At 37.2% G+C, this 27,078-nt stretch overlaps 1 protein-coding gene across 9 annotated transcripts in view; it reads right to left on the minus strand.

Annotated features, from left to right (window-relative positions):
- The window catches only part of TNIK (TRAF2 and NCK interacting kinase), a 413,088-nt gene that overhangs the window by 114,571 nt on the left and 271,439 nt on the right, over positions 1–27,078 (minus strand). For all 9 annotated transcript variants that reach the window (XM_051983151.1, XM_051983153.1, XM_051983152.1 and 6 more), the window contains exons 10-11: positions 13,194–13,369; positions 6,716–6,782 (exon numbers count right to left, since the gene is read on the minus strand). In XM_051983151.1, coding sequence (XP_051839111.1) covers positions 6,716–6,782; positions 13,194–13,369 — 243 coding nt within the window. The remainder of the gene's footprint in view (positions 1–6,715; positions 6,783–13,193; positions 13,370–27,078) is intronic.

The following is a 27,078-nucleotide window of genomic DNA, read 5'->3' on the forward strand; positions in this document are numbered from 1 at the left end:
CCTCTCTCTTCCCCACCCCCTCCCCAAGATAGCAGGAAATCCAATAATTCTTTTAAACATTATTGTTTATTTGTTGAGATATATTTGTGAAATAGTTTCATTCTAAGCTAGGGACTGGGAGACTGGGTAGAGAACTTACTCTCCCCACAGAAAATAATACTATAAATAATATTTCAAGCTACTTGTTTAAGCTACTTGAGAATAAATAATTTTAAGCACTAGAATGCAGGTGCAATGTGTATGCTAATAACAAATTAACCTTATCTAATATTCCTCCTGATTTTAAAAAAAATATAGAGAGCGAATGATTGTGCCAAATGAGCATCAGAAAACTGAGCAACCACAAACAGATTAGTGTTGCCATCAAATAAAACTTACAACAAAATTAATCTGGCAGATATTAATGAGCTGCATAATGGTTATTGTTTGTATGGTAATTAGTTCTTATAAATGACTGTAATTAGCATAATTTTATATAGTCAAATTTAGATTTCAATTTTCCCTTTTTTTGTTAATTTTCCAGTATCTATATCCAGCACCAACAGTGACAATTTCTCTATGCACTTTAATCCTTCTCCTCAGCTGTCTATCTTGCCTATCTGTCTGTCACATAAACACAGAAACACACACACACACACACACACACAAAGACAAAGGTTCTAAATCTGATCCCCAATGATCAGGGATCTCTATGATCCCTTCCCCTGACATGGTTTAGAGCTGAGAATTTCTATGTTGAAGGGCTGGAGGAAGGCCCAGTTCAGAGAAACTATTTATTTAACAGATAGTAGAGTACTGCTGACTGGCCTTCCTCGTGCTCTTTGGCATTCTACTTGGGCTGTCCTGACGTTTCCTTTATTGCCACTTCTTGCATATAAATTTAATTTATCTATATATGCATTCAGAAATCATCACTGAAAATATAATACATGTAAATGTATTGTAAATATATATTTATAATATATGTGTACATAATACACATACATATATAATATATATGTAAATACATCATAAATGTATATGTAAAAGTATATATACAATATATGTAAATGTACCCTTCTAGAGGGGTAGCTAGGTAGTGCCAGAGTTCCCAGAGTGACTGAAATCAGGGAGATGCGTCTTTCTGAGTTTAAATATGGCCGCAGAAAGTTACTAACTATGACTTTGGACAAGGCACTTAACCAAGTTTACCTCAGTTTCTACATCTGTAAAATGAGCCAGAGAAGGAAATGGAAAACCACGTCAGTATCTTTGCCAGGAAAAGCCCAAATGGGATCATGAAGGATCAGACACAAGTGAATAACTGAACAACTTCCCTCTAGAACGTAAGCTATTGATGTTTTGCTTCCAGTGTCAGGTACGAGCTTAACGAATGCTTGTTAATCAAGTGACTGAGTGCCAGTCTTTGTACTCCATGTTCTTAAGACCAGCCCTCACTAAATTGGGAGAAGTGTACCAGCAGATTAGCCACAGGAGCCTGATTTTTTTTTGTCCCTGGTAATTACCACCTACTTTAGGATGCAATCTACACTGGCAGAGGGCAATTCCTTACCAGGAAAATCAGGGGTGACTGAAATCCTGAAATCTGCTCAAAGGACTAGAATGGTTTCTGTTCTGAGACTAGGCCCTCTCTGGGATTCTTCTCCCCACTTGCAATGACTTGATGTGAGTTGGACCCTTCCACACGAGGGGAGGAGGGGCAGCCAGTGAAGGAGGGAGGCCCAAAAGGAGTAACACAGAGGCACCCACATTTTTCTCCTCAATTTTTGCCCCATGGGAGGTTATTTTCAACTGTTCAGAGGCAAATGAAAACTGGGAGCAAAGTCATTTTTATTCCACTTGCCTTTTCATATAGGCAACTTCTCCAAGACCCTATACTGCAACAGGGCTATTTGCTGTTATTCTTACTCTTTGCTAAGTTTCTGGTCTCTCTTGCAAAAATTCTCATTCCCTCTGGAATTGTCTCAGCAGTTTCCATCTATCCCCCACAGTCTAACCAAGAATTATCTCTTGCTTGAAGCTTTCTTCTTTCCTTCTTGTCCTTTTTCTCTGAGCCTTTCTCATGGTGTAGTCACACTCTAGCTCTTTGTATATGTCTTATCACCCCTCCTAGGCTGTGGGCCAACTTTCTTTGTGTGTCCCAACTTGGTACCATAAAAAGAACACTTGCTTTGTAAATCCACCTTTGAATTTCTGACACCAGCTAGCTGTATGATCATGGGAAAATCATGTAAACTTCTCCATGCCTCAGTTGTAGCATCTGTAAAATGAGGGGTTTGGATCAGATTGTCTCTAAGATTTACCCGACTCTAAAATTCTACCTAATAATTGGCACAGAGAGGTCATGGAGTAATTGCCATAGAGTGATATTTGAATCAAGACCCTGAAGGAGGTTTTGAGTAGAACTTTCATCTTTTATACCTAGAAAAAAAATTTCTATGGGGACATGGAAAGGAGACTCAGTTTACTTTGTGCTTAAGGCTATTACAGTGCCTAGAGGTTGGCAGTCCTGGATAGTTGCCAGATTAAGGAAATTATAGTAGCCTCAAATTTGACTCTTTTTTTTCCTTTTTGGTTGCTTTCTGCCGCAATGAATGAACCATCAGCCTCCGAGGCATTTTCCAAAAGTATACAATGTTACTTCCCTGAACAATAGACCCCATGAATGCCTTTTTCTTCTAGGATCAAAGGCAGATCTTTCTGATGTCTAAACCTGCTTGTAACCTGGTTCTAACTTACCATCCTTATTGGATATTAATGCTCTCCCTTCTCTAAGTGGTCTTTTCTTGCCATTTCTCACATCTCTCTCCTCCAGCCCTTTGCAAAGATTGTTCCAGATGAAAGGAATATATTCTTTCCACATGAATTCCTGGTTTCATTCAAAAGTCAACTAAAGGCCACTGCCTACTAGAAACCTTTCCCAATCCTCCCTGCTGCTACTATCTCCCCTCTTCCCCCCAAGGGAAAAAAAAACAAACTGAGTCATTTCAGCCATGTCTGATTCTTCATGACCTCATTTGAGGTTTTCTTGGCAAAGCTAATGAAGTGGTTTGCCATTTTTTTTTTTGCAGTTCATATTACAGATGAGGAAACTGAGGCAAACAAGATGAAGTAACTTGCCCAGGATCACACAGACAGTAAGTGTCTAAGGCCAGATTTAAATGCAGTTCTTCCTGACTAAGGCCTGAGGCTTTATCCACTGCACCAACTAGCTACCTTGAAAATTACCCTGCATTTATTTAAAATATATTAATATGTATAATATAGTCACAAACACATATGCATATATATAAATATATACACACATATATACATATGGAAAGAAAGGGAGAGTTAACACTGATAAAATATAAGCTCTTTGAGACCAGGAGTTACTTCACTTTTGCTTTGTACCCCTATTATCTAGTACGTTGCCTGCCACATAATAGGTATTTAATAAATGCTTATCCTAATGGGACTCTAGGATAATGATGCCTTCGTGATGATGTTCCCTAGATATCAACTGGCCAACCTGAACCCCCTCCAGAACATTAGGTCTTCCCTGAAAACTTGAAAATAAACAGAGATATGTCTTGTTCTCTTCAAAATCATTTGCCATGAGTGAATGCTACCCAGATCCTAGGCTCAAAAATGTAAACCCCAAAGGTATAGATAAGAAAATGGAAACTGAGAATAGTGGTGTTAATTAGCCATGGTCAGAATAAGAATCAGAGACAGGATTGGAAGTGACTCCAAACTAAACATTAATTCCCCTGGACCACACTTCCTTTGAGATGGCAGAGGTCTCATTGCCCCAGTTAGACTGGAAACTTTCTGAGGTTTGGGTCTCTTCAACCTGCTTTTTTTATTTCCCATGACCCATCCACCAAAGCTTTGAAATCTTTCAGCATTCAACAAATAGTTATTGAATACAAGTTCTCCTTTGATGATTGGCTCATTGTGAATGGTGGTAACTCTGGGTTCCTGTAGCCTAGTGTGGATGTGATCACCCTGGATTCTTAAAGAGTTACAGCAGTGAACAGAGCACTAGACTAATAATGCAATTAAAAAATTAAGGACACCTAAGATATGTCAAATGGTCATGACCTTAGATTTCCTGGATTTCAATCAAAATCACCTATGCAGGGTAACTTGTTCATGACTCGAATGCTGCTATCTAATTTTTAAAATTTCCCTCTCTACTTTTCAGGAATTCAATAAGATTAAAGTTGATAAAAATTTTTAAAAAGGATATAAAAATTAAAGCTTATTAAGTATATAAAAGCTATAAATTTTATAAATATAGAATCTAAAGTTTATAAAGTATATAAAAAGTTTCTAAAAATTCATATAATTATGAACATAATTCTTTTTTTTTTTTTTTTTTTTTTTGCTGAGGCAATTGGGGTTAAGTGATTTGCCCAGGGTCACAGAGCGAGGAAGTGTTTGAACTCAGGTCCTCCAGACTTCAGGGTCTGTGCTCTATTTAGTGCACCACCTAGCCGCCCCTAATAAACATAATTCTTAATTATGATCAAATGTCAGGCCTGTGAGTTGGAGAGAGCCCAGCGAAGGAGCTAGATGAACCCAAGCATAGATCAGTTTGAACTTTATACAGGGTATCTCAATAGTATGAGTGTATTTTAAGTTCCAATAACTTAAAATGGCACAAAGACTTTGGGGACACCTCATGTCATTGGTTTTGTGCCTAATTTGCATGGGTGGTCATAAGAAAAACCGTGAAGTCTCTGGCTGGATAACTTACTGGAAAACAGCATGTGCCAGTGATATTGGACTGGCTACAACTGGAGACACAGCATTTGGTATTCTACCTCTGAGGACGGCTTCATTTTCCACATGGTTTCCTGGGAGCCATTATCTTTACACGGCCAAATGAGTCCTGGCCAACATTTGAAGCCTCAGGTGCAAGGAAGGAATTCTTTGGTCTTTGCCCTTGGAAGATGATACGGCTGAGCTGGCCATCTCTTGGCAGGCAAAGAGTTTACCAGGGTTGCGGGTTTACCTCTCGTAGAGAAGAGAAATCACAGTGAGGTGTTCACCTCAGGCTTATTGGCTTAAAAGGTTAGAATTGAGGAAAACTCGGAATCAAATTCACCACAGCAGAAAATGCAGGGATTAAAAAATGAGGGAGTGTGATATCGGAGAAAGAGCCCCAGCCCTGGGTTCAAATCTCAGCTCTTACCATGCATTAAGATGTTTAACCCCAGTGGGCCAGAGCTAGACTGGATGGCTGCCATGATCCTGCCCGGTTCTAAAGCTATTACCCTGTAATTTATGACCTCTTAAGTCACCTTTCAGTTCTCAAGTTAGGATCTCTCTGTTTGAGAAAATACCTAGTCAAGGTACTGAGGGGTGACAATGCATTAAGGATGCAATTGAGGACTTCCGGGCACTATGCTAGGTGCTGAGAGGACATAGAGAAAGTAAAAACTAATCTCTCAGAGAGCTTTTTTTTATGGGAAAAGAGATACATAAAAAGATGGAAGTATATTCCTAGAAAGAGCTAAGGGGACACAGGAGATAGAGTCTAGAGACAAGACGACCTAATTTCAAATCCAGTCTTAGCTACTTAGTAGCTGTGCCACCCTAAGCAAGCCATTTAGTCTCTGTCTACCTCAGTTTCCTCATCTATAAAATGGAGATAATAATAGTACCAAACTCCAAGTCTGTTGGGAAGATAAAATCAGATATATGTAAAGAGCTTTGTGAACCTTAAAGGATGATGGTGATTATGTAACTAACTCAACTAAGAAATCAGGGCATCAAAAAAGATTTCGAATAGGGAGTGACACAAAATAAAATAAGGGATTTATAAAAGGCAAAAGTGAAAGAGAGATTCCCCATCACGGGGGAAAATCTATACAAAGAAACAGGGGTTAGACATGGGAACGCCTTGTTTGGATCATGGCAAAGAGGCCCATTTGCTTCTAATAATAATAGCTAAGATTTCTGTAGCATTTACTATTGGCCAGGCATTGGACTAAAGTTATCTTATTTGACCTTCACAACAACCCTGGCTAAAACAGAGCTGTGAGGACTGGACCATGACATAAAGTTAGGAAGGTTGGCTTGGCAGCAAGTTTGGAAAGCCCTTAAGTGGCAAAGTGACAGGGTTCTGTGAACATTATTATGGGATGGCCAAAGGCAGACTAGTTCCTTTATTTTAATTCCTTCATTTTAATTAATAGATTTAAGTTGCGTACGAATACACAGAGATAAGGATCATAGGTTCACAGATTTAGAGCTGAGATGATCCTAAGAGGCTATGTAGTATCATCTAGTATCCGCCCCCCCTCTTTTTTTTTTAACAGATGAGGAAACTGAGGTCCTGGGGAGGTTGAAATAGTTAAATAGAAGCCCCAGAATCTCACCTTTTCTTAGACTCCCTGGATACTGTTTTCAGAAGTGATATTTGACCCTCATTATTCTAATAAATGCCTTTGTTCTCCACTGATCTTTGTATAAGCAAAAGAACCCTTGACTAGGCCCTACAAACCTAGGGGGACAGAGAAGGGGATACTTAAAATCTGACTCTTTTGTATGGCTTTCTCTAGAGACATTCTCTTGAATACTTAATTATGCTAATGAAGAATGAGCTAAACAAGGTCATTTTTAAGGAGCATTGAAGCAAATAGATGAAGAGAAAGAGAAGGAGCACCCAAAGGTCAAAAAAGTGTAAGAAAAACGAAAGAGGTGGTTTGGATTTCTTTCTTACCTGGGCTCTCCAGAGTCATTTTCCTCCTCCTCTTCTTCACTGCCGCTGTATTCATATTCCGTTTCATCTACAATTAAATTCACAGACCATGAGAGTTAGAAGGGATCAGAGATTCTGTTTCATGTTCATCTCTTTCCATCCATTTCTCAAAGGATAAAATTGAGAACCAGAGAGGAGCTGTTACTTGTCTAGCATCACGTCATTGGTTTATGACAGAGCAGGCCATGATTCCAAGAGTTTTGGCTTCCAACTTCAGAACTCTTTGGGACTCTCTGCATGAATCATTGGGCTACTTATTGATCCAAGGGCTAAGAACACAAAGACCAATGTCCCGCAATATTTTCTTGAACTATCTCCAGATTTTTCTCTTATCTCTACTGTCGACAACAAAAGGATTAAAATTGTTGGAAATTACTCTTTCATTTTGTAGTAATTTTATACAGCGGTGATTTAATTAAATTCAGTCATATAGTTATTAAAAACAAGATGTTCCAAGCACTATGCTGGGGATAACAATAGCAATTGAGGCACGGTCACCTCAACTTCATGGGGAAAATGTTCCAAATCACTAATAAAAAGAATGAAAATTAAAGTACCCATCAAATTGTCAAAGGTGAGAAAAGATGAAAATAGTTGTTGTTGGAAGAGGTAAAGGGAGGTAGATAATCAGTGTTTATAGAATTGTGTTTTGGTCTAACCATCCTGGAAAATCACTCTAGAAAGATGACTAAATTATTAATATTTGATCTAAAGAGACTTGAGCTTAGGAATGAAGTCTTATCTTGGACTGCGTAATCCATTTACAAAAGGCAGTATGTACCTTCCTGAATTGGTAGGGAAAGGAATTCTCACTGGGACTTCCCAATACCAATAAAAGCATAGATCTATGTCCCTGATCCCTCAAAATAAACACTGGAAAATGGATATTTAAATAGCACTCTAAATTTCACAAAGTGTTTGTGAACAACATTTGAGTGGGTATTGTGATTGTTTTTTTCAATTTTATGGATGAGGAAATTGAGGCTCAGAGATTTTTGTCATTTGCCATGGTCACATATTTTCTAAGTATCTACACCCCAATCCTTCCTGACTCCAGGTACGGTGTCATTTTAAAAAAATGATTTATTTAAATTTTAATTTATGGAATAAAAACATTTCCATAACAAAGCATAATTAAAATAAAGATGATTGCACATGAAATTACAAGTTCCTTATGTATAACTTGCTATTCCTTTTAAATATACAATAGTTATGTAAATTTCTTTTCTTTTTTTTTTTTCCTTTCCTTTCTTTTTTTTTTTTTTTTGACTATCTGCATCCAGGTACGGCATTCTTACCATCGCACCACACTGACCCTCTTACTCCCTATGGTGAGGAGTCTTTATTCCGTGAGAAGATTAGCTTTAATTAGTTTTTAGTTTTGCTTTGAACATACCAGGAGGAAAAATCACTTTGTGACCAGAATTTCAGCTATGATTTCTATGGACCTATAATTTGTCTACAGACTATAACTTGATAAATCAGAGTATGTATTATATTATACAAAGTGGTGTATAAAGTTTTGAAAACTCCAGTTTTATATTGTCTGACCACTCCCTATCCACCCCCACCAACTTCTACCCTTCCACCGCTGGCTATGCTGTTACTGTTAGACAGCTGCTCTAGGTTAGGAAATGTAATTTTCAAGAGACCTGCAGTAGACTGCTCATGAGACTGAGGTCACACTGTTCCTGGGAGCTGAGCCGTACAGAGACTGCATGGGAGGACCTGAAATTTATGGAGTATTTTTACTTAGCTTAAATCACAGGACAATTTGACTGATTAATACCTAAAAGAGCTATCAGAGAAGCAAAGGCAAAAAAAAAAAATCAGAAGTTGAAAAAGTTTAGGAGTGTTATACTCCATGGATGAACCCAGGGAGCTTGCTCAAGGTCACGCAAGTTCCAGGTGACAAGAGACCTGGGATTTTCACTTAGGTCTTCCACCCTAATCATTTTTTTATAAAGTATGATGCTGAAGCTGTTGTACATTTGCCTTTTGTCTATACTTTTCTTATGCTCAGTCAATCAATTATTCATTTATTTATTTATTCATCAACACACACGTATCAAAGGTCTACTATCGGACGTCATCCAGGGCAATCTACGGAGCATTTTTTGAGCTTTTGCATCACCTCTTTCTTTCTTTTAGCCAGAATGCACCTGCCCCTAGTGCCCTGAGCTTCCTTAAAAGCTGAGATCAAATGCCAACATCTAAGGATTGTGCTATCAGGTCCCTGCCCCTTCCTCCACCAAAATGATTTTGGATTTTATCAACAGTTACTATACATTTATATGTGTACACATTGTTTCTACCAATAAAATAGAGGTTCCTTGATAAGCACTGAACATTTCCTTCTTGTCACTGTATCCTCGACTTGTAGTATAGTACTTGGCACATAGTAGGTAATTGGTTTATGTTTATTGATACTGTGCACAGAACACCATGCTAGCAATTGGAGGAGAGGTAAAGTTTAGATAAGATATGGACCATTTCCTCTATAATAATAATAATGATAGACATTGATGAAAGGCAATATGATATAGCAGCTAAAGCCAGATTTTATAGTACTCTGTGTCTCTGTCTCTCTCTCACGCACATACACACACACCCCCCTCACCTGATCATTAAATTAGTATTCACATAGGTATAAGTACTACAGGTTTGGGTATCCCCATTTTACAGATGATAAAACTGAATCTAAAAGGCCAAGTGATTTGGCTAGAGTCTCATAGCTTATAAAAGATGGAATTTGGACCCAATTTTTCCTGACTCTCAGTTTTATCCTCTTTGTCATACAAAGTATACAATCTTAAAAGAAGATAAGACTCCAGCACAAATAGCAATGCTACTTAATATCATATGAGTGTATTGGAACATTCTCAAATAATGTGGTACAGGAAACAAAAAGGAGATGAGTGTGTGTGTGTGTGTGTGTGTGTGTGTGTGTGTGTATGTGCGCGCGCGTGTGTGTGTGTGTGCGTGCATAAAAGATGTACACATTTGTCTTCCTCACTATAAAGGAATGTGACTAAATATAATATTTCCTGGTTCCAAACTGTGACTTCAACTGAAATGAACAAGTAAAGAATTCAGAGAGGAATGTAGAATACTTATTTGATGAAGAAGATTATGGCAAAGTAAAGAATCACATTAATCTAATTATTTCTCACCTCTAGGGAAAAACCTTCATTTATTGGACTACCTCATTTTAATATTTAGCCAGAATCTGTTGTGATTTCTTTTGTATTACTGAGAAAAATGAGCAGATGTCAGTATTTCTCATAGAAAATAATTTCATTTAAAAATAAAAAAAGAACATAATAAAGGATAGAATTGCAATACTCTCTCAATCATTTGTCATTGAGGAGACTGAAAGTAGGATGAACAAAGATTAAAAGAAACAAACTGAGTCACTTTCACATAAAGGGCTTCAAGTGGATGGGATTTAAGTATCAGACATTATATCTTGTTTTGGTCGGTACTTGGAGATTAGCAGTGGCCCTCTGGGAGATCCTAGCCATGAGAAAGATCAGATGCCTCTTTAAGTCATCATGAGACTCTTTGTAAACCTATTTCCCAGCATCCTAATGACTATCTGCAGCTTCTAGATAGTTCTCAGTATCTAGATTTCATTCATTGTGACATTTCCTCACCCTGCATCATACACAATAATAACAGGACCTAGATCAAAAGTGATTTCAGCTATATATTAAATGGATCTTGGGCAAGTGGATTCAGTCTGGGGTTCCTTCTGCAAAATGAGAGAGGCTGGACCAAAAGATTTTTAAGATCCTTTTAAGCTCTAGATATAAGTGATAAAAAAGAAAAGAGCTCAGAAGATGCAGTAGATTTCAGTAGAAAGAGCCACCATCTTGGAATTAGACTTCTCGCCTACTCCCAATGGAATATAAGCCCTTTGAGGGCAAGGACTGTTTCATGTTCCCTCTGTGTCGTTGATACCTAGTATTTACTGAGGCTTGGTCAATGCTTATGGATCTAATGATGTGGACTATGGCTCCATTCCCACCATTCAGGGGAATTCTGAGCCCCCAAGTCCTTATTTTACAAAATGAAGCTATAATTATACTTAAACTTTCATCAATCAGTCAATTAATCAATAAGTATTGACAGTCTTGTTGTATGGCAGTCACTGGAGACACAAGGAAACACAAAAATGAAACATGTTCCTGTCCTCAGATAACTTCATTTCTGTTTGGGGAGAATATATATACAGAAACAAAGCACAGTTTGGGAGGTAATTGGGGAGTCAGTAGAGCAGTCCCTAAATACACATTTAGGGATAGAGAATACTACCTATTTGAGGGATAAGAGAAGGTTATGACTAGAAGGTACACGTGATTTTCAACTTAAAGGATTTTATGACACTGAAGTTAGGAAAGAGTACATTCAGGTCATGGAGCAGAATCAGTGCACAGGCCAGATTGACTGGATCATGGAGTATAGAAAGAGGAAGAACGTACATAGAGTTGGAAAAATATGTTGTTTGTTTTAACGGGCTTTAAAAGGACAACAGAGTTTGTATTTTCTTTTAAAAGCACAAGGAGTCCCTAGAATTAGCTGGATGATTCTGAAATGGTCAGACCTGCATTTAAGGGATTTACTTTGGTGATGATGCACAGGAGAGACGAGACAGGCAGAAAGGGTGCAAGAGTGCTGATGAAGGCTGGGGAGGTCCTGAACTCATGAGAGGCTGTTGAAGGAAAGAGAAGGGGTAGGTGCAAGAGATAATCCTAGATAGAAATAGCCCATCCTCTTTGAAAGGTCCATGTTGAAAATTTTGAAAAAGATAAAAGGATTATTATTTGCTCTGATGGAGAGAAATCATAAATGCTCGGCTTTTTCAAGGCTTTTAAAATGTGTTTGAATTATTTTCACATTGAGGACATATATTAAAATATAAATGAGTACAGATAAATAAGCAAAAAAATAAAGATGGTCCTGATGATCAAAGGAAACAACCTAGTGCTGGATGTAAAGCAATCGGTAAATGTGAAGTAGCATAGCTATTTGTGGGTCTGGAGTCTAAACAATTGCTTCCCACTTGCTGGAAACATAGTGAAAATAAATAAATGACATTACCTTTTCTCTTCTCTGTTGGGGGACTTGCAGAGCACAAACTGGTACATGAGAGCATAGAGAATGTTTTCAGTAATTACTCAGATGTATAAAGAAAAATCAATGCTGCAATAAACTTTCTCTATGGGAGGTCTGTTTTTATATGCTCCATCTCAAGAAGGATTCATTTTTTAGTTTTATAGATGCCTTTTTTAAAAAAAAAAAAAAAAAGCTCTGTCAGACTCAGTTTTCTCATCTGTAAAATATTTCTTTCCAGATAGCCACATGCCTCTTTCACGCTCAACCTTCTTTTCCAACAAAGGAAAAGGCTAAGCAAAAACTTATTAAGGAAACCACTGTGCCTAAAAGATTATGAGATGTTTTCTTCTTTAGAAGGAGGAAGAAATATACTTTTTCCTCAGATTAGGATATATTAAAAGAAGTTCCTGGGTATTATTCTTTTTTTTAAAAAACTAGACCGTGATTATATTGGGATAAAGAACTCACAGTGAGAAGCCATCCTCTAATAATGAAAACTGGCATTATCCCTGAAAGTTCTAGTCTTAGGGAGTTGTCTTGGTGGTGGAATGGAAAATTTTGATCTTGCGATCAGGAAAACTGAATTCAAATGCAGAATCAGATACTTATTAGCTGTGTAGCAAGTCACTTAATTTGTCTATCTCAGTTTCTCCATCTGTAGAATGGGGATAACAAGAGCATCTATCTTCTATGGTTGTTGAGAGGATGACCATATCTAAAGTATCTTGCAAGCATTAAAGAGCTATGTAAATATTGGTTGTTTTTTCTCTTCCTCTGAAAGAATGGATGATTTGCTTAGCGTATCAAGAATAGGATGGATCAGAGATGAGAAAAAGAACAAGATAATATTTATGCTAGGTGTTATTTACACAAAAACATTCCAACTATGGGTTATTTATCCAGTTTTTTCCCCTCCAGTTTTCAAACAGGAAAATATATTTGGGAAGCAAATATCTTTAAACTCAATGCTTCATCTGCCATTAGAATTTCAGTTTGTTCATGTCTGGAGAGAAGGCTTTTCATTTTTGTTTTCTAACACAGATCCCCTCTTTTAAAAACAGATGCCATTTCTATGATCTCCATAGCACATATGTCTTCAAATTTCTCATCTACAGACCAGTCACTCATCCAGACGAATAACAGTGAATCTCTTGAGCTGGGAGTGACCTCAGAGGGCAGTTGGTCTGATCCTTGCCTGAACCAAAACCAAGACAAGGCCTTATGGACCAACTGAAAATCTGTCTGGTCTCTTCAACTGCCTCCCAGCAGGACTGGGTGACCCCTCCCATGGAAGACAAAAAAGATTAGTTCTAATACTAACCTTTCTCTCCTCGCTTCTTCTTTGTCCTGTCGATGTGATCCTTGAGTTGAATTCGGACCTGTCGTTCATTAGGCTGGTCTCTTATAAACGGATGCTTCATGAGCTGTTCTGTGGTGGGTCTCTGACTGTGATTCTTTACTAAGCAGCTCTCAATGAAAGACTGGAATTTTTTAGACCTATCAAAGAGAGGACATGAATTAGCCACACTACAAGTCAACCACTCGCTGAAGCACAGAATTTGGGAGATGGAACGGACCTGAGCGACCCTCTAGTCCAATCCATGCGCAGAAGGCAGTCCTGAGATCCCATACCTGACGTGTGGTCACCCAGTCTTGGTTTACAGAACTTCAAGGAGAGGGAACTCACCCCTCTCCTAAAGTGATATGCTCTTTTTTTAATAGTTTGTTCTTTGAAGCAGCTCTAATGGACAGGACTTAATACAGACTTCAAGTCTAAATTGGCTTCTTTTCAGCCTGGTCCTCCTGCTCCTGATTATGTTTCCCATACCAAACAATTTCTTCATCCTCTTCTACGAGGCAGTCCCTTAAATAAGGTCAAAAGAGCAATACACTTTCCTTTGTTCTTCTCCCACCCAAGTCTTTTCATCTCTAGACTAAATAGCATGCCACAAACTCAAAGATCATACAAACTCAAAGATTTCACTGAAATTAATGATTCTGTTTATTCTGTTTATATACAGAAATTCTGTTTATATACAGAAAATACAGAACAATCAATCAGCCAGACCATGTTAATCATCACTGTGCTGGTTGCTATGGGATATCGTGGACGGCACTGATTGTAAAACAGTGTATATTCAGATATAGACTCCAGACATCCTTTTCATCAAAGGCAATAAAATCCCTTCAGTTCACCCAGAGTTGCAGTTTCAGAATTATCATTGACTCTTTGATTTCTCTCCAAATTATCTTGTGATCATTTGCCAGTTCTTGGTGATTTCACCTTCACATCATCTCTCTCATTCATCCCCTTCTCAGCAATTTTATGCTTTCTATTCTGGTTCAGATTCTCAACACCTTTCATTTTGTCTATTATAAGAATTTTTTTAAACTGATTTCCAGGTTTTCAGTTTTTCTCCTTTTTAATTTATCCAACCAGTTGCCCAACTAGTATTCTTAAAACACAGATCTGACTTTCACTCCCAACACACTCATTAAAAAAAAAGTCTTCCAAGGATTCTTTTACCTTCATACTCTGTTATTTAAAATTCTTTATAATCTGGCTACCATCTACCTTTTCAGTTTCATTCATATTTTATTGTCTACACAAGAGAGAAAATAAATCCAAAAGAAATTAGAGCACAGAGAGATCTATATGGGCTGCCATCACCAGAAAAAGAAGAATTATGGATGAATTGAGACCTGAGCTGAACCCAAAAGGATGGGTAATATTTATATAAGGGAAAGTAGTAAGAAGGTGGGAGGTAGAACTGGGGATTGGAGAGGAAAGAACAACAAAGATGCAGGGTTACAAATATGTCTGGTGTATGTGGTTGGACTATTGTAATCATTTTCTAATTGGTCTCCCTGCCTCAAGCCTTGGACAAACATGATTTCCCTAAAGTGAAGGTCTGACTATGCCCTCCCTCTCCTTAAAAACTTTACTGGTTCCCTATTTTCTCCAAGTACAAAAACAAACTGCTTTGTTTGGTATTGAGAGCTGCTCACACCATGGCCCCAGTCTCTCTTTCCAGCCTACTTATGTTTTGTTTGCTTTCATGCACTCCATGCTCCAATCTAAGTCACCCTACCTCTGTTCCTCATGCCAGAGAATCCATTTGTCCATAGTGCCCTTGCTCCTCACTTGTGCCTCTCAGAATTCCTTATTTCCCTCAAGAATCAGCAGAAATTCTCCTTTCCAGGTGAAGTCTTTCCTGACCGTTCTGTTTTGATGGCAATATTTTTTTTTCAACTTTTGGCAAGAATTCTGGTATTTCTCCATTGCAGATAATACTTGCTTTGGGTTTCAGAAAGTCATATGTTTAGGAAATAATTTTATTACTGTGATTGCTAACTTTTTTTTAACATAAGAAGGTGAAATATTATTGATGCTCCATCTACTGACACAGTAATAAGTTTTCTTGGATTCATATAAGTCCCAATTAAAATCTCATCTTCTACAGGAAGCCTTTCCCAACACCTCTTAATTCTAGTGCATTTATTATCTCTTTATTTTATATATAAATTATTTGTACATCTTTGTTTGCTTGTTATTCTCCCACAAGTATGTGAGCCCTTGAAGAGAAGAACTATAGGTTGCCACTTTTTGAATTTTCAGAATTTATTTCAATGGTGGTAACATGGATACTTAATAAATATTTGCTAACTGATTAAACATGCAGTTTTTGTTCTTTTGGACAATAATATGTGATCCTTTTAGAAACAATCTATATAGAAACAATCCTGACTTTTTGGTATAAATCAAACTGATTACAATGTATAATCTCTCTAATATGTTGATATATATATATATAATTGAATAAAATTTATTCAATTTGGTTGAAGTAGTATTCATTATAGATAGTGCTCTATAGTTTTATTGTCCATTTTGGTTTAAGTAATCAGGACTTTTTGCCTCATTGAAAGGATTTAGTAGGATAACATATTTCACTAGACTATGTGATCAAAATTGTGGAGGATACAAATAAAATAATTATGAAATTTGGAGCCTTCCTTTGAATAAGATCTTCTCAAAGTATAAATATAGGATTAATATACATAAAAAAATTTTTAAAAATTAGTGGAAAATACTTGCATTCCCCATTCACTTGGGGAAAGTGGGCATGACATAGAGAACAGAGTATTACACAGAAAGTTAAGAAGAGATTAAATCCTGTCTCTGAATGAGGAAAACCACTTAACCACAAAATTTCATAAAATTCTCCAAGACTGAACTGCTAAATTATGGATGAGTTGTGATCTGTCTTGATTGTAAGAGTTCAAAATCATAATGATGATGGCAATGGTGGTGAACAATGATGATGATAATAAAATTTAATAAACTTTACATAGAAAAAATAAAATTAGAGTTGATTCTACTTTGAATATTTGGGAGAATTCTCTTTTAAGTCCATCTGGCTTTGGGACTTTTTTTTGGTGTTTCTTTTATGTTCAGTTTTTCTTCCTGAGATTGGCTTAAGCTCTCTATTTCTTATTCTGATAATCTGATAATGAATATAAATGTTCATCCATTTCATTTAAGTTTTCATTTTGTGTTGTATATACTAGGCCCAAATGATTTTTTAAAATTTCCTTTACATCCTCTGCATTTATTCTGAGCTATTTTTAAAAATGCAATATTGATAATTTCATTTTGCTTTTGCTTTTTTGATCAGGTTAGCTAAATAGGTTGTTTACTTTATAATTATTGTTATTTTAAAACAATTTTATTTATCACTTCAAGTTTTTCAAGCTTTATTTTGTTATTTGTTTCTTATTTTGTTTTCAATTTTATTTATTTTGTCTTTGTTTTTCAGACAATTTTTTGTACTTGGCTGCTTTGGGGTTGATTTTCAGAAGGCCATTTTGCTTCCCTTCATTTTTATCTTTTTTGGCTTCTGACCAGGTTACTGGGACATTCTTGTTCCTTGCTTTGGCCACTTTGGCATTTATCTGTGTTCATGTTGCCTTCCTTACTCAAATTCTCAACTTGTCACTGATTTTTTTCTGGCTATCTTCAAGTAACTTAATATTGTATGTTTTCAGACTTCTTTGTCATTACTATTTTTGAAGACCATTTTTGGCATTTGCTAGATTTATGTGAGAAAGCTGGGATTCTCCATGACTAATTCAACATGGAATATTTTTATTTAATTTACCCTTCATGCACAGTTTCTCTGGATTCTCTCTTGCTCTTTAAGACCCAGTTTTAGAAGCCACTTTTTTCTGGTTTTCCATGTTTTGTTTCCCACTTCCCCTAACTTAAACAGATCTTTACTGCCTGAAAATTCCTCCTAGAATTGTTTTTACTTAATTTTTTTACATTTTACCTCAATCTATTTAATTATGTGTGATATTCTCCTTTTTTCATTAGATTATAAACTCTTTGAAGGTGGGAACCATGTCTTATCTCTCTTGGTAGCTCCAGTGTCTAACACAGTATCTTATCTATATTAATGCTTAATGTTTCCTGGATGAATAAAGGATTTCATTTATTCATTGATTCATTAATTCAACAAGCATTTATTAAGTGTCAGAATTATTGTCAAATTTATTAATGTGCCAGAAAGCAAGGGTTACAAAGACAAAAATAAAAGTCACTATCCTGGAGTAATGTACACGTCTTTGTGTAAATTGTATTAATTTATTAATGAATTGTATTCATCTATTAATGAATGAACAAAAGAATGAACATATCTATGCTATTACCATCCTGGTGAAGTTTATAAATTTAAAGGACAAAGTTCTCATTTGAAAATTTATTTATTAATGAAAATGACTTCACCCCAAAGACTTGGCAGGACTTGGAATTTATAGCATGTAATATTTATCCACTAATTCCTTAATGATGAGTCTGGGCTTTAAAGAAAGTCTTGAGAACTGGAAGCCAAAAAAGTAGACAGAACTACTTCTGTAATGATTAACAAGTCAACAAGAAGGGAGAGTCCTGGTGGACTTGACCCAGGATTCCAAAAGTGGGCACGCTTACTGAGAGTTCCATGTGATTAGGGAATGATGTTATTAATTAATCCTCTCATTCTTTTAAGGACTCTCTTAATAACCCATTATGACCCAGTCCTGGGCACCTAAGAGTAGAAATCCATAAAGTGACCTTGAGTGCCATCTGCTGGGAGCTGTGGAAATTTTCAGTCTTAAATAGGAAAGCTTTTCCTTTGTAGCATATGAGAGGAGAATGATAGTAAGCATGATTGATCATGATTATGACAAGGGAAGTTAAATCTAAGTGCTACAAGCTCTGCCTTGGGAAAGTAGCACAGACTGTATTCCTCATTGGAAGGATGGGGGAATTAGAGTAACCCCAAGATTGGGGAGTAAGTTTCTTTGGGAACATTGGTGTATGACCATAGATGCAATATACTCCAACCAATTTCTCCATTTTTGTCTTGCTAACAAGGTGCAAAGCTCTGTTGCTTCTGTGCTGCTTCAAGCTTTCAAGGATTGTCAGGGTCCTCGAAATGAGGTGCCTTGGGGCGCAGCTCTGCCCTACTTAGGCTTCTCAAAGACTGACTAAAAATCTCCAGTCAAACGTTAGGAGACACTCAGAAGAGCCCTCACTCCTCTTTGTGCTCAGGTCGCAGTGTCTTTTCCTATAACTTAGTTGTTTCTCTTTCTTGAGGATTCCTTTGTATCTTGGCCATTTCCACTTAAATTTCTAATATATTTTCAAATTGATGTTTGTATTACTTAAGATGGAAACAAAACAAACTTCACCCTGATTTATCATTAGGAGGAATCAGCAAATGTTGAAGATAGTTCTATTACAGTGACCATTCAAGATGCTGGACAAATACATCTTCCCTTACACTTCTTTGGAAGCTACTGGAAGGATCTTCAAGGATACCCACAAATCTACAGGCTTAAGAAAAACTTTGAACAAGGAGCTGCTGTATACCTGGTGTCGACCTAGCTTCCAAGAAAATATATTCAAAACTCCCCTGTTCTTGAGCACTACACTCTCTGGATGATTTTATTTCAATTTATTTCCATTCAGTTCAATTCAATTCTGAGTGTTCTGAATCTTCTCAATGTTCCTAAAGCATTTTATCTAGGCCTCTTGTTTCAAATGACAAGTAGTTATCCAGGTCTTACAGCTGCTAATGTCTGCCCCATAATTGCTACCTTTCTTCTAAAGGATATTTCTTTTGTCTGTGTTGATTTACACATAGGCTACCATTCTCTTTAGAATGGAAGCTCTTTGTGGGTTGGAACTATTTTTTTCTTTGTATCCCCAGCAATGATGAAGTGATTTCCGCATAATAACTATGGGAAGCAGGTTCTAGTTCTAGTCCCATTTTATTAATGAGGAATACTGAGGCTGAATCACTTGATTGAGTCAGCCAGTAAGTGTCTGAGCCAAGCAAGATCTAAACTCAACTCTTTCTGACTCCAAATCCAACACCCTTGTTGGTACATAGTAAACATTTAATAAATGTTTGCTGGTTGATTGATTCATTTGAAATGTACTATCAAAAGGTGGCTGGATAGTACAATGAATAGAATACTAGACTAGAAACTGGGAAGTCCCCATTAGGAACAAGTCCCTTAAGCTCTCAGCCTTGATTTTCTCATCTGCAAAGTGGCAATAACAATAGGTTGCCATGAGGATCAAATAAATTAGAATTTGCAAAATCATTTAGTATAGAACCCAGCACATAGTAGGCAATTAATAAATGTTGATTTTCTTCCTTTCCCTTCCCAAAGGTGCTATGCAAAAGCTAACTATAATGATTATTTTTGTTACTATTATCATCATCATTACTAGAAATAAGAAGATGGTGCCCAGAAGTCCTTAATTTACCTTCATGAAGCTTACATTAGCCTAGAAGATTATGACATATTCAAAAGCAGAGATGGCACCCTCAGGAAATAGAAAAGGAGGAGAATATTTTCAATCAGCAGTAGGGAAAGCAGAGAGAAAATCCAGGAAGTTTTCACCAATGAGATGGCACCTAAAATGAGCCCCGAGGAATGGGTAGGAAGTCAGAGAAGAGAAGGGGATACATCACAGGTATGGAGGAATGGCATTTGCCAATAGCTAAATATGGGAAGTCCCAACTTGAGCTGTAGGGACAGGCATTATGTCAGTTTGCCTGGAATTTTGAATTCATGGAAGGAAACCATATAAAATGGGGATTAAGAAACAGGTGAGAGCTAAGGGAAATAAAGCCTTAAATCCTAGATGGAAAAGTCTTTTATTTTATCGTATACATTCTCAAACTAATTTCTCACAAAAGATTTCTAAGACATCAGAATGGATCCTAAGAGGAAACCTTTTACAAATTCCAGATTCTAATGGACTTCCTCAAGGTAGCAGTCCCTGAGAACAGATTTGAGGTAAGTCACTCTTACAAACTGTTCCCACACAGGCTTTTTGCGAAGAAAAAAGTTAACGTCAAATAAAAATTAATACTAGAAAACCACTTGGTGCTAACATGTGGACAAATAGCCATTCTATTTTCATTACTCACAGCTTCAAGGATAAGCAGCCCTCTAAGTGGGAATCTATTCACTTGTTTGAAGATGCTGAATAAAAGGCACGATATCCAATTAAGAAACAAGCCTTGCAGACTCATTAGAATGTGGCTTCCAATGCATCACCCTGACACCCAGAAAACTGAGAAATCTGTGAGGCTGTGTACTCCAAAAGCATATAATTGAGCCAGCTCTTGAGCAAGATTCTTCACCAACCATTGTATCTTGACAGTCCCCAAGACCACAGCTTCTTGACTAAATAATAACTAGCTGGAGAAATTGAGTCACCGAGGCACGTGGCCCTATCTTGAAAGGGGCAGAATCTGAAGGGTCTGCCTCAGATAGACCTTCTAAAAGTGAGCTGTTATCCCTGATAGAAATTTAGCTGGAAAGAAATCAGTATGTTTAAATAATGGCGGTGATGGCGATGATGATGGTGATGGTAATTATAACAAGAATGATAATGATTCTGAGAGCTAGCTTGAAAGTCAGCAAAGTGCTTTACATATATTTTCTCATTTGATCCTTGCAATAACTGGAAAATAGATGCTGTTTTAGATATAAGGCAACTGAAGCTGCTAGTAAGAACATGAAGCAGTCTGACTTGTATTATCCCGACTTCAAGTCAAGCACTCATTTCTCCCTTAAATTGCAAGTGAAGACATTTCTTCTATGTTCAAATCTGAGTGGTTAGTACTTGACTAATTATGGAGAGGCCTCCTATTGTTAATATTCTTTGTTTTGGTCCAGATTTATGTTCTGATTGTCATGGAGAACCCCAGCATGAGAATTTCATTTTCCCATCGACGATGCTTTTGTCACTGAGAATCTTAAGTGAGCTGCCTGGGGCTCACCTGGAAAGCAAGAGTCTAAGTCATGTGGGCTGAGTGTATCATAGATTGGCCCTAAAGCCAGGTGCTCCTTATCCCCAGGCCTCCTCTCCATCCACCACACCACGCTATTTCTCTCGGTGGGAAAGTATTCTTATATAAAGTACCCTGATTGCTTATGTCCTTGCTCAAAGTAATTTCAAATTAAAAAAAAAATAAGCCTATTACCACGAGTATTGCTAATCTTCTAAGGGCTGGTCTTAGATAAAAATAAGTAGTAGTGAGTGGTGCTGGAAGTCTGAAGCTCAACTTCTAAGTCAATCAGGGTCAAACGAAAACACTTCTCTCTGGCTTTTTCTTGTTTATAGATTAACGTCCTTCTAGGGACCTCCAACTGCCTGATAGACTGCTGGGTTAATCTTCCTAAGGAGGTTTGTGAAAAGTTTTCAGGAAAAATGAGGCCTTCCAAAAAGCAGTCTGGCCAAAGTGACTGGCATTGGGCCCTACTTGTATTTCTCAGAACAACCCTCCGTCTCTCTTTTCTTTTGCTCCCATTCCCAGGAACTGTTCCTTCCTTTAAGGACCAAAGAACTCAATGGCAGAAGGGACTTCAGAGATGCTCTTATATCAAATGAAAATTGCATCTCTAACATATTGTAAAAGTAGACTTCCAATCAGAGAGGAACTTATTACTTGCCAATGGAGTCCATCCATCAAAGAAAGGCTCAGTGATAACATAATGGAGATTCATGTACAGATACAAGTGGGGCAGGATGGTTTCCAAGGTTTCTAGTTAGGAGGGTGGATAGGAAGTTGACTTTCCCAATGGACTTTCCCATTGGTTCTTATAAGAAGATTCAAGTGTATCTTATCTTACACTGGGAGACAACCAGATTTAATTAATTTTTAATTTTCATTAAATACTTACTATATGCCAAGAATAAGAGCAATAGAGTGGAATAGTGACTAGAAAAGTGGACTCAAAATTTGGAATATATGGTTTAAGTCCTATTCTTAACATTTACTGGGTAGGAGATATTGTTCTCTCAGTCTCAATGAAATCTCTAAGATTGCAAATTACAGAAATATTGCTCATCTTTTAAATGTAAGCATCTTGAGAGGAGGGATTATTCCATTTTTATTCTTTGTATTTGTATCCCACATGTCTAATTCAGTGCTTGCAATATAGTCAATACTTCATAAATGTTTACTGAGTGACTAATTCTTTCATCTGCATCATCATCAACTTCCTTTGAAGTTACCTCATTGGGAATACACTATAATAATGGAATCACAAGTCTAAACAAAATGCCAAAAAATGTGCTTAGCGTCTTTTCCACAATGAGGTAATTCAGGCTAATTCCAATAGACTTGTGATGGAGAGAGCCCTCTGTATCCAGAGAAAGAACTATGGGGACTGAGTGTGGATCACAATATAGTATTTGCATCTTTTTTGTTGTTTGCTTATATTTTGTTTTTTTTCTCATTTTTCCCTTTTTGATCTGATTTTTCTTGAACAGCATGATAACTGTGGAATTATGTTTAGAAGAACTGCACATGTTTAACATATATTGGATTGTTTGCTGTCTTGGGGAGGGGATGGGAGAAGGGAAGGAAAAAAATTTGGAACAAAATGTTTTGCAAGCGTAAATGTGAAAAATCTCTTTGCATATACTTTAAAAATAAAAATTAAAAAAAAAATTAAAAAATAAAAATAAAAAAAGTGCTAACCACTGTCTTAGGTACTCGAGAAAGACAAAAATGAAACACTCCCTCATGAAATTTGTGTTCTATCGAGAGTCAATGAAATTCTCCTTCACTGGGATCTTACATTGAAATGATGATAATGATAACTAATAATATCATACCCTTTAAGGTCTATGAAATTATATACAGATCTATTGCCTAACTCACCTCTCAAAACACCTCTATGAAATAGATATTATTATCATTATGCTAATTTTACAGATAAGGAAACTGAGAGCTTACTTAGGGGACATATCTAAGATCACTCAGCCAATAAGAGATGGAATTTGAACTTGGCTCTTTCAAATTCCAAGCCCAACACTCTTTCCATTGTTGCCTAGAGCATTTTGAAAATCACTTGATGGCAGAAAAGCCTCAAGATTTTCAACAAAGCCTAAAACCAAACTGATGCTGCCAAACTTGATCTATTTAAAGTATAATAAATGAAACGTTATCATTTTATTTGCTTCCCCAAAAGAGACTTGCCAGCTTTCATATGAAATACATCTGACAACCTAGCAGAACTTAAGGACAGCTTTTCCTTCTCTGCCATTTACATAATACTGTAAGGCTTTTAAGCATTTTACATACATTATATCATTTGATCCTCACAACAACTCTGTGAGTTGGTTGCTATTATTATCCTCATTTTGCCAATGGAAGAACTGAGACTCACAGAAAAAAAATTCTCTGTAATTCACACCACAGGACAGGACATGGAATAAATATTTATGTAGCACCTACTATGTGATGATTTAATAGCTAATATTTATTAAATGCCTACTATGTGATAGGTATTCTATAATTATTATCTTATTTTATCCTTATAACAATTCTGAGAGATAGGTGCTATTATTATCCCCATGTTACAGATGAGGAAACTGAGGCAAAGAGAGATTAAGTGAAATGACCAGGGTCCCACAACTGTCTGAAGCTAGATTTGACTTCAGAGAAATCAGAAAATCATGGGCTCAGCACTCTAACAAACTGTGTCACATATCTGGCGTCAAAGGATCATAGAATTAGATCCAGAAGAGACCTTAGAATTCATCTAGTATAATTCTCTCTCTTTATTAATTGAAGAAATTGAAGTCTAAGGAGATAAGAGAACTTGCTCAACATCACACAGTCAATGGCAATGCAAGAATTTGAACTCAGATTCTCTAACTTCTAACTCTTTCCTCTCTAGGATTCTGAAGCTTGGGCCAGACTAAGGAAGAAAGGCTTAATCACATCTGTCACAAAAATAGGACCTAATCCAATCATTTCAAAGCCATTTAGAGATGTAACAAGTTTTCAATGATGGTACAAATAGGGAAAGTAATAATAAGATGAGGAAATATTCTGCATGGTTGGACCTCAATGGATGCATAACATTCATTGAAACATCACTCTCCATTTGGATTTGTGTATTAATGAGCCAAGATGTTGTAGGCTTTGGGAGCAGAAAGTTCACTGGTTCTCTAAAGGCATAAAGTCATATGTCATTTTGGTTTGGATGACATGTTTTGGATGATCTTAAAGTGGGAGAAAGTTCCAAGGAGCATCAAAATGACTCTATGTGTCTTAAATAGGATGACCAAGTATGGTTAGGCCCTGAGGTTCTGGGTGAATCTGTCAGTTCAGCCCTCCAATAGACTTTTTAGTCAACCAACTAGAAAACGCTGTCAATGTGCTTATCAAATGTGCTGAAGCCACAAAGCTGAGAGGGAATGTAAACCTGCTGGAAGACAGAGTCAGAATTCAGAATGATCTTGGGAGGCCTGAATGTGGTACTAAAGTGAATGACAACATGAAATTTAATAGAGAGAAATGTCAAGTCTTATACTAGGGCTCGACAAATCAACTTCCTGAGGATGAGATCAAAGAGGTGCAACTAGACAGAAGTTTGTTTAAAAAGACCTGTTTTTTTTTTTTTTTTTACTAGGCAGCAAGCTCCACGCAAGCCTTCGACACCAGGGGAGCAGTCCTGATCGCCCCCATCCCTTCCCGTATGAACAGTTAATATAAGATCAGCAATTCTCTGCCCTTCTCTGGCTAACCCACAACAGAAGCTTTTGTACATTTGGAGAACTCAGGTGCCTTTGACCTCATTAACAAACACAAGTACAGAACATTTAGTAACAAAACAACATCTGTGATGCTTTGGGATTATATTTCCTTTCTTTTTTCCTTCCTCAATGTTCCAGTTTCCTTCAAAACACCACCACACTATTTTTCTTTTTCAATTTTTGAAAAGAAAATTTCCCACTCCATTCAACTCACTAGAGTTCTTGTTCTTCCAGATAAATTTCTCTTCTCTTGAGTGACTGTTTCCATTTCAAAGCTGGACTTTTATTGCAAAGAAGAGAGCCAAGTCAAATGTCATGTGGTCAAAGCCAATAATAATAATAAACATGTTTGTAGATGCCAAATTTTGAATATGAAATAGGAAATTAACAGGCTATTTTTTGTCCACTTGGCCTTCCACAAAACCATGGCATTCTCATCTCTCTTCCCAGTGTGGGAGACAGATCTCAAATGGCCTGCCTTGAGTGAGAGAGGAAGGATGTGGGCAGGAATGGGCTTGGAGAGACCCAGCACTATCCCCAGCCGGGAGCCAACTTGTGAACTTCATCTCCCTTAAGCAATGTGAACCTTGTCTTCTTTTTTCTTTCAAAATTTTGAAGATTAAAAGTCAGCCTGATTTCTTGGCGCTTAGTTTCTCAAGCTGGACATCACAAGTCTCTATAGGGATGGAACGATTACAGCAAAGATCAAAGTTGTATTGTTTCCAAAGAAACAGGGTCAGTGCTGTTGTCAGCAGTGGAAAGCTAAGCAGACCTCCTCTGATTTGTGAGTCCTCCATCTCAAATCCTTCTTTCTGCTCTCAAGATGACTATGGTCCCTAGAGAAAAGGTACCTCTCTAGACCTTGCAGAACTCAGTAAAATACACTACTGTCCCACTCAAAAATTTCCAACAGCTCCCCATTGCTCTTAGAATGAAATAAAAAAAAATCCACCTGTTCTTCATACTCTATCTACCTATCCCTTCATCTTTCCAGTTGTATCTCGGCAGCTCCGCATTCAGAGAAACTGAGTTCACTTCTTGCCTCTGATGGTTTACTTACTTGTATAATATGGCTATGAGTCACTTAACCTTTCTGGGTTTCAGTAAGGTCTCCTCAGTTGTAAAATTACAGGGCTGGACTGCAGAGCTTTTGGAGGGCCCGACTGCTCAGCAGCTCTGATCCTATAATCCCATTACCTCCTTTCATGCATTCACTCTTAGTGCAGTTACAACCACCAGTCAATGGTTCTCTGCACCCGCCATCCCTTCTCTATGCCTTAGCTCGAGGATGGATAGATTGTAGCACGTCTGCCTTGGGAAAATTCCTATCTTCCTTCGATTCCAAGAACACTTCCAGGTCCCCTAGGTCTTTGTGTTGTATCTCCCTTCTCATTATTTTATATTCATCGGTCTATGTATATTTTGTGTCCTTCCATCAGAACCAATCAACCAATCAGTATTTATTAAGCAACTATTACATATATGGGCTGCTAGGTGGCAGAGTAGATAAGCTCACTGGGTTTGAAGTCAGAATGGCTCATCTTCCTGGGTTCAAACCTGACTTCAGATACTTACTAGCTATGTGAACTTGGGCAAGTCGCTTAGCCCTATCTGCCCCAGTTTCCCCATTTAAAAAGATGGGGAAGAAAATGGCAAACCACTCTTGTGTCTTTGCCCAGAAAATCTCCAATGGGTACAAGACTGAAGTGATTCAGTATATATACACTTATTGAGTGCTGGTGCTTATCTGCCTTTGTATCCCCAGATTTAGCACAGTGCCTGGCACATAGTAGACATTTAATAAATGTTTCTTGTCACCAAAATGTCCAAGTAGTTTTGGAATGGATTTTGGGGCCCACCTAATCCCAAACTCCCCATCTTCATGACTTGCCGAAGACTACACAAAAGCAGGGTTAAAACTCAGATCTTTGGATCCCAATATTCTTTTTACTAACTAAAAACTATCCTTTTGAGTGATGTTTCCCCAAAATATTTTATTTTTTAAATTACATTGCATACGATAATAAAATGTTTTAACATATTTTAAAACTTTGAGCTTCAAATTTCTCCACCCTTCTCAATGAGA

Source organism: Antechinus flavipes, chromosome 3 (assembly GCF_016432865.1).
Source record: "Antechinus flavipes isolate AdamAnt ecotype Samford, QLD, Australia chromosome 3, AdamAnt_v2, whole genome shotgun sequence".
In the NCBI taxonomy this organism is placed as follows: domain Eukaryota; kingdom Metazoa; phylum Chordata; class Mammalia; order Dasyuromorphia; family Dasyuridae; genus Antechinus; species Antechinus flavipes.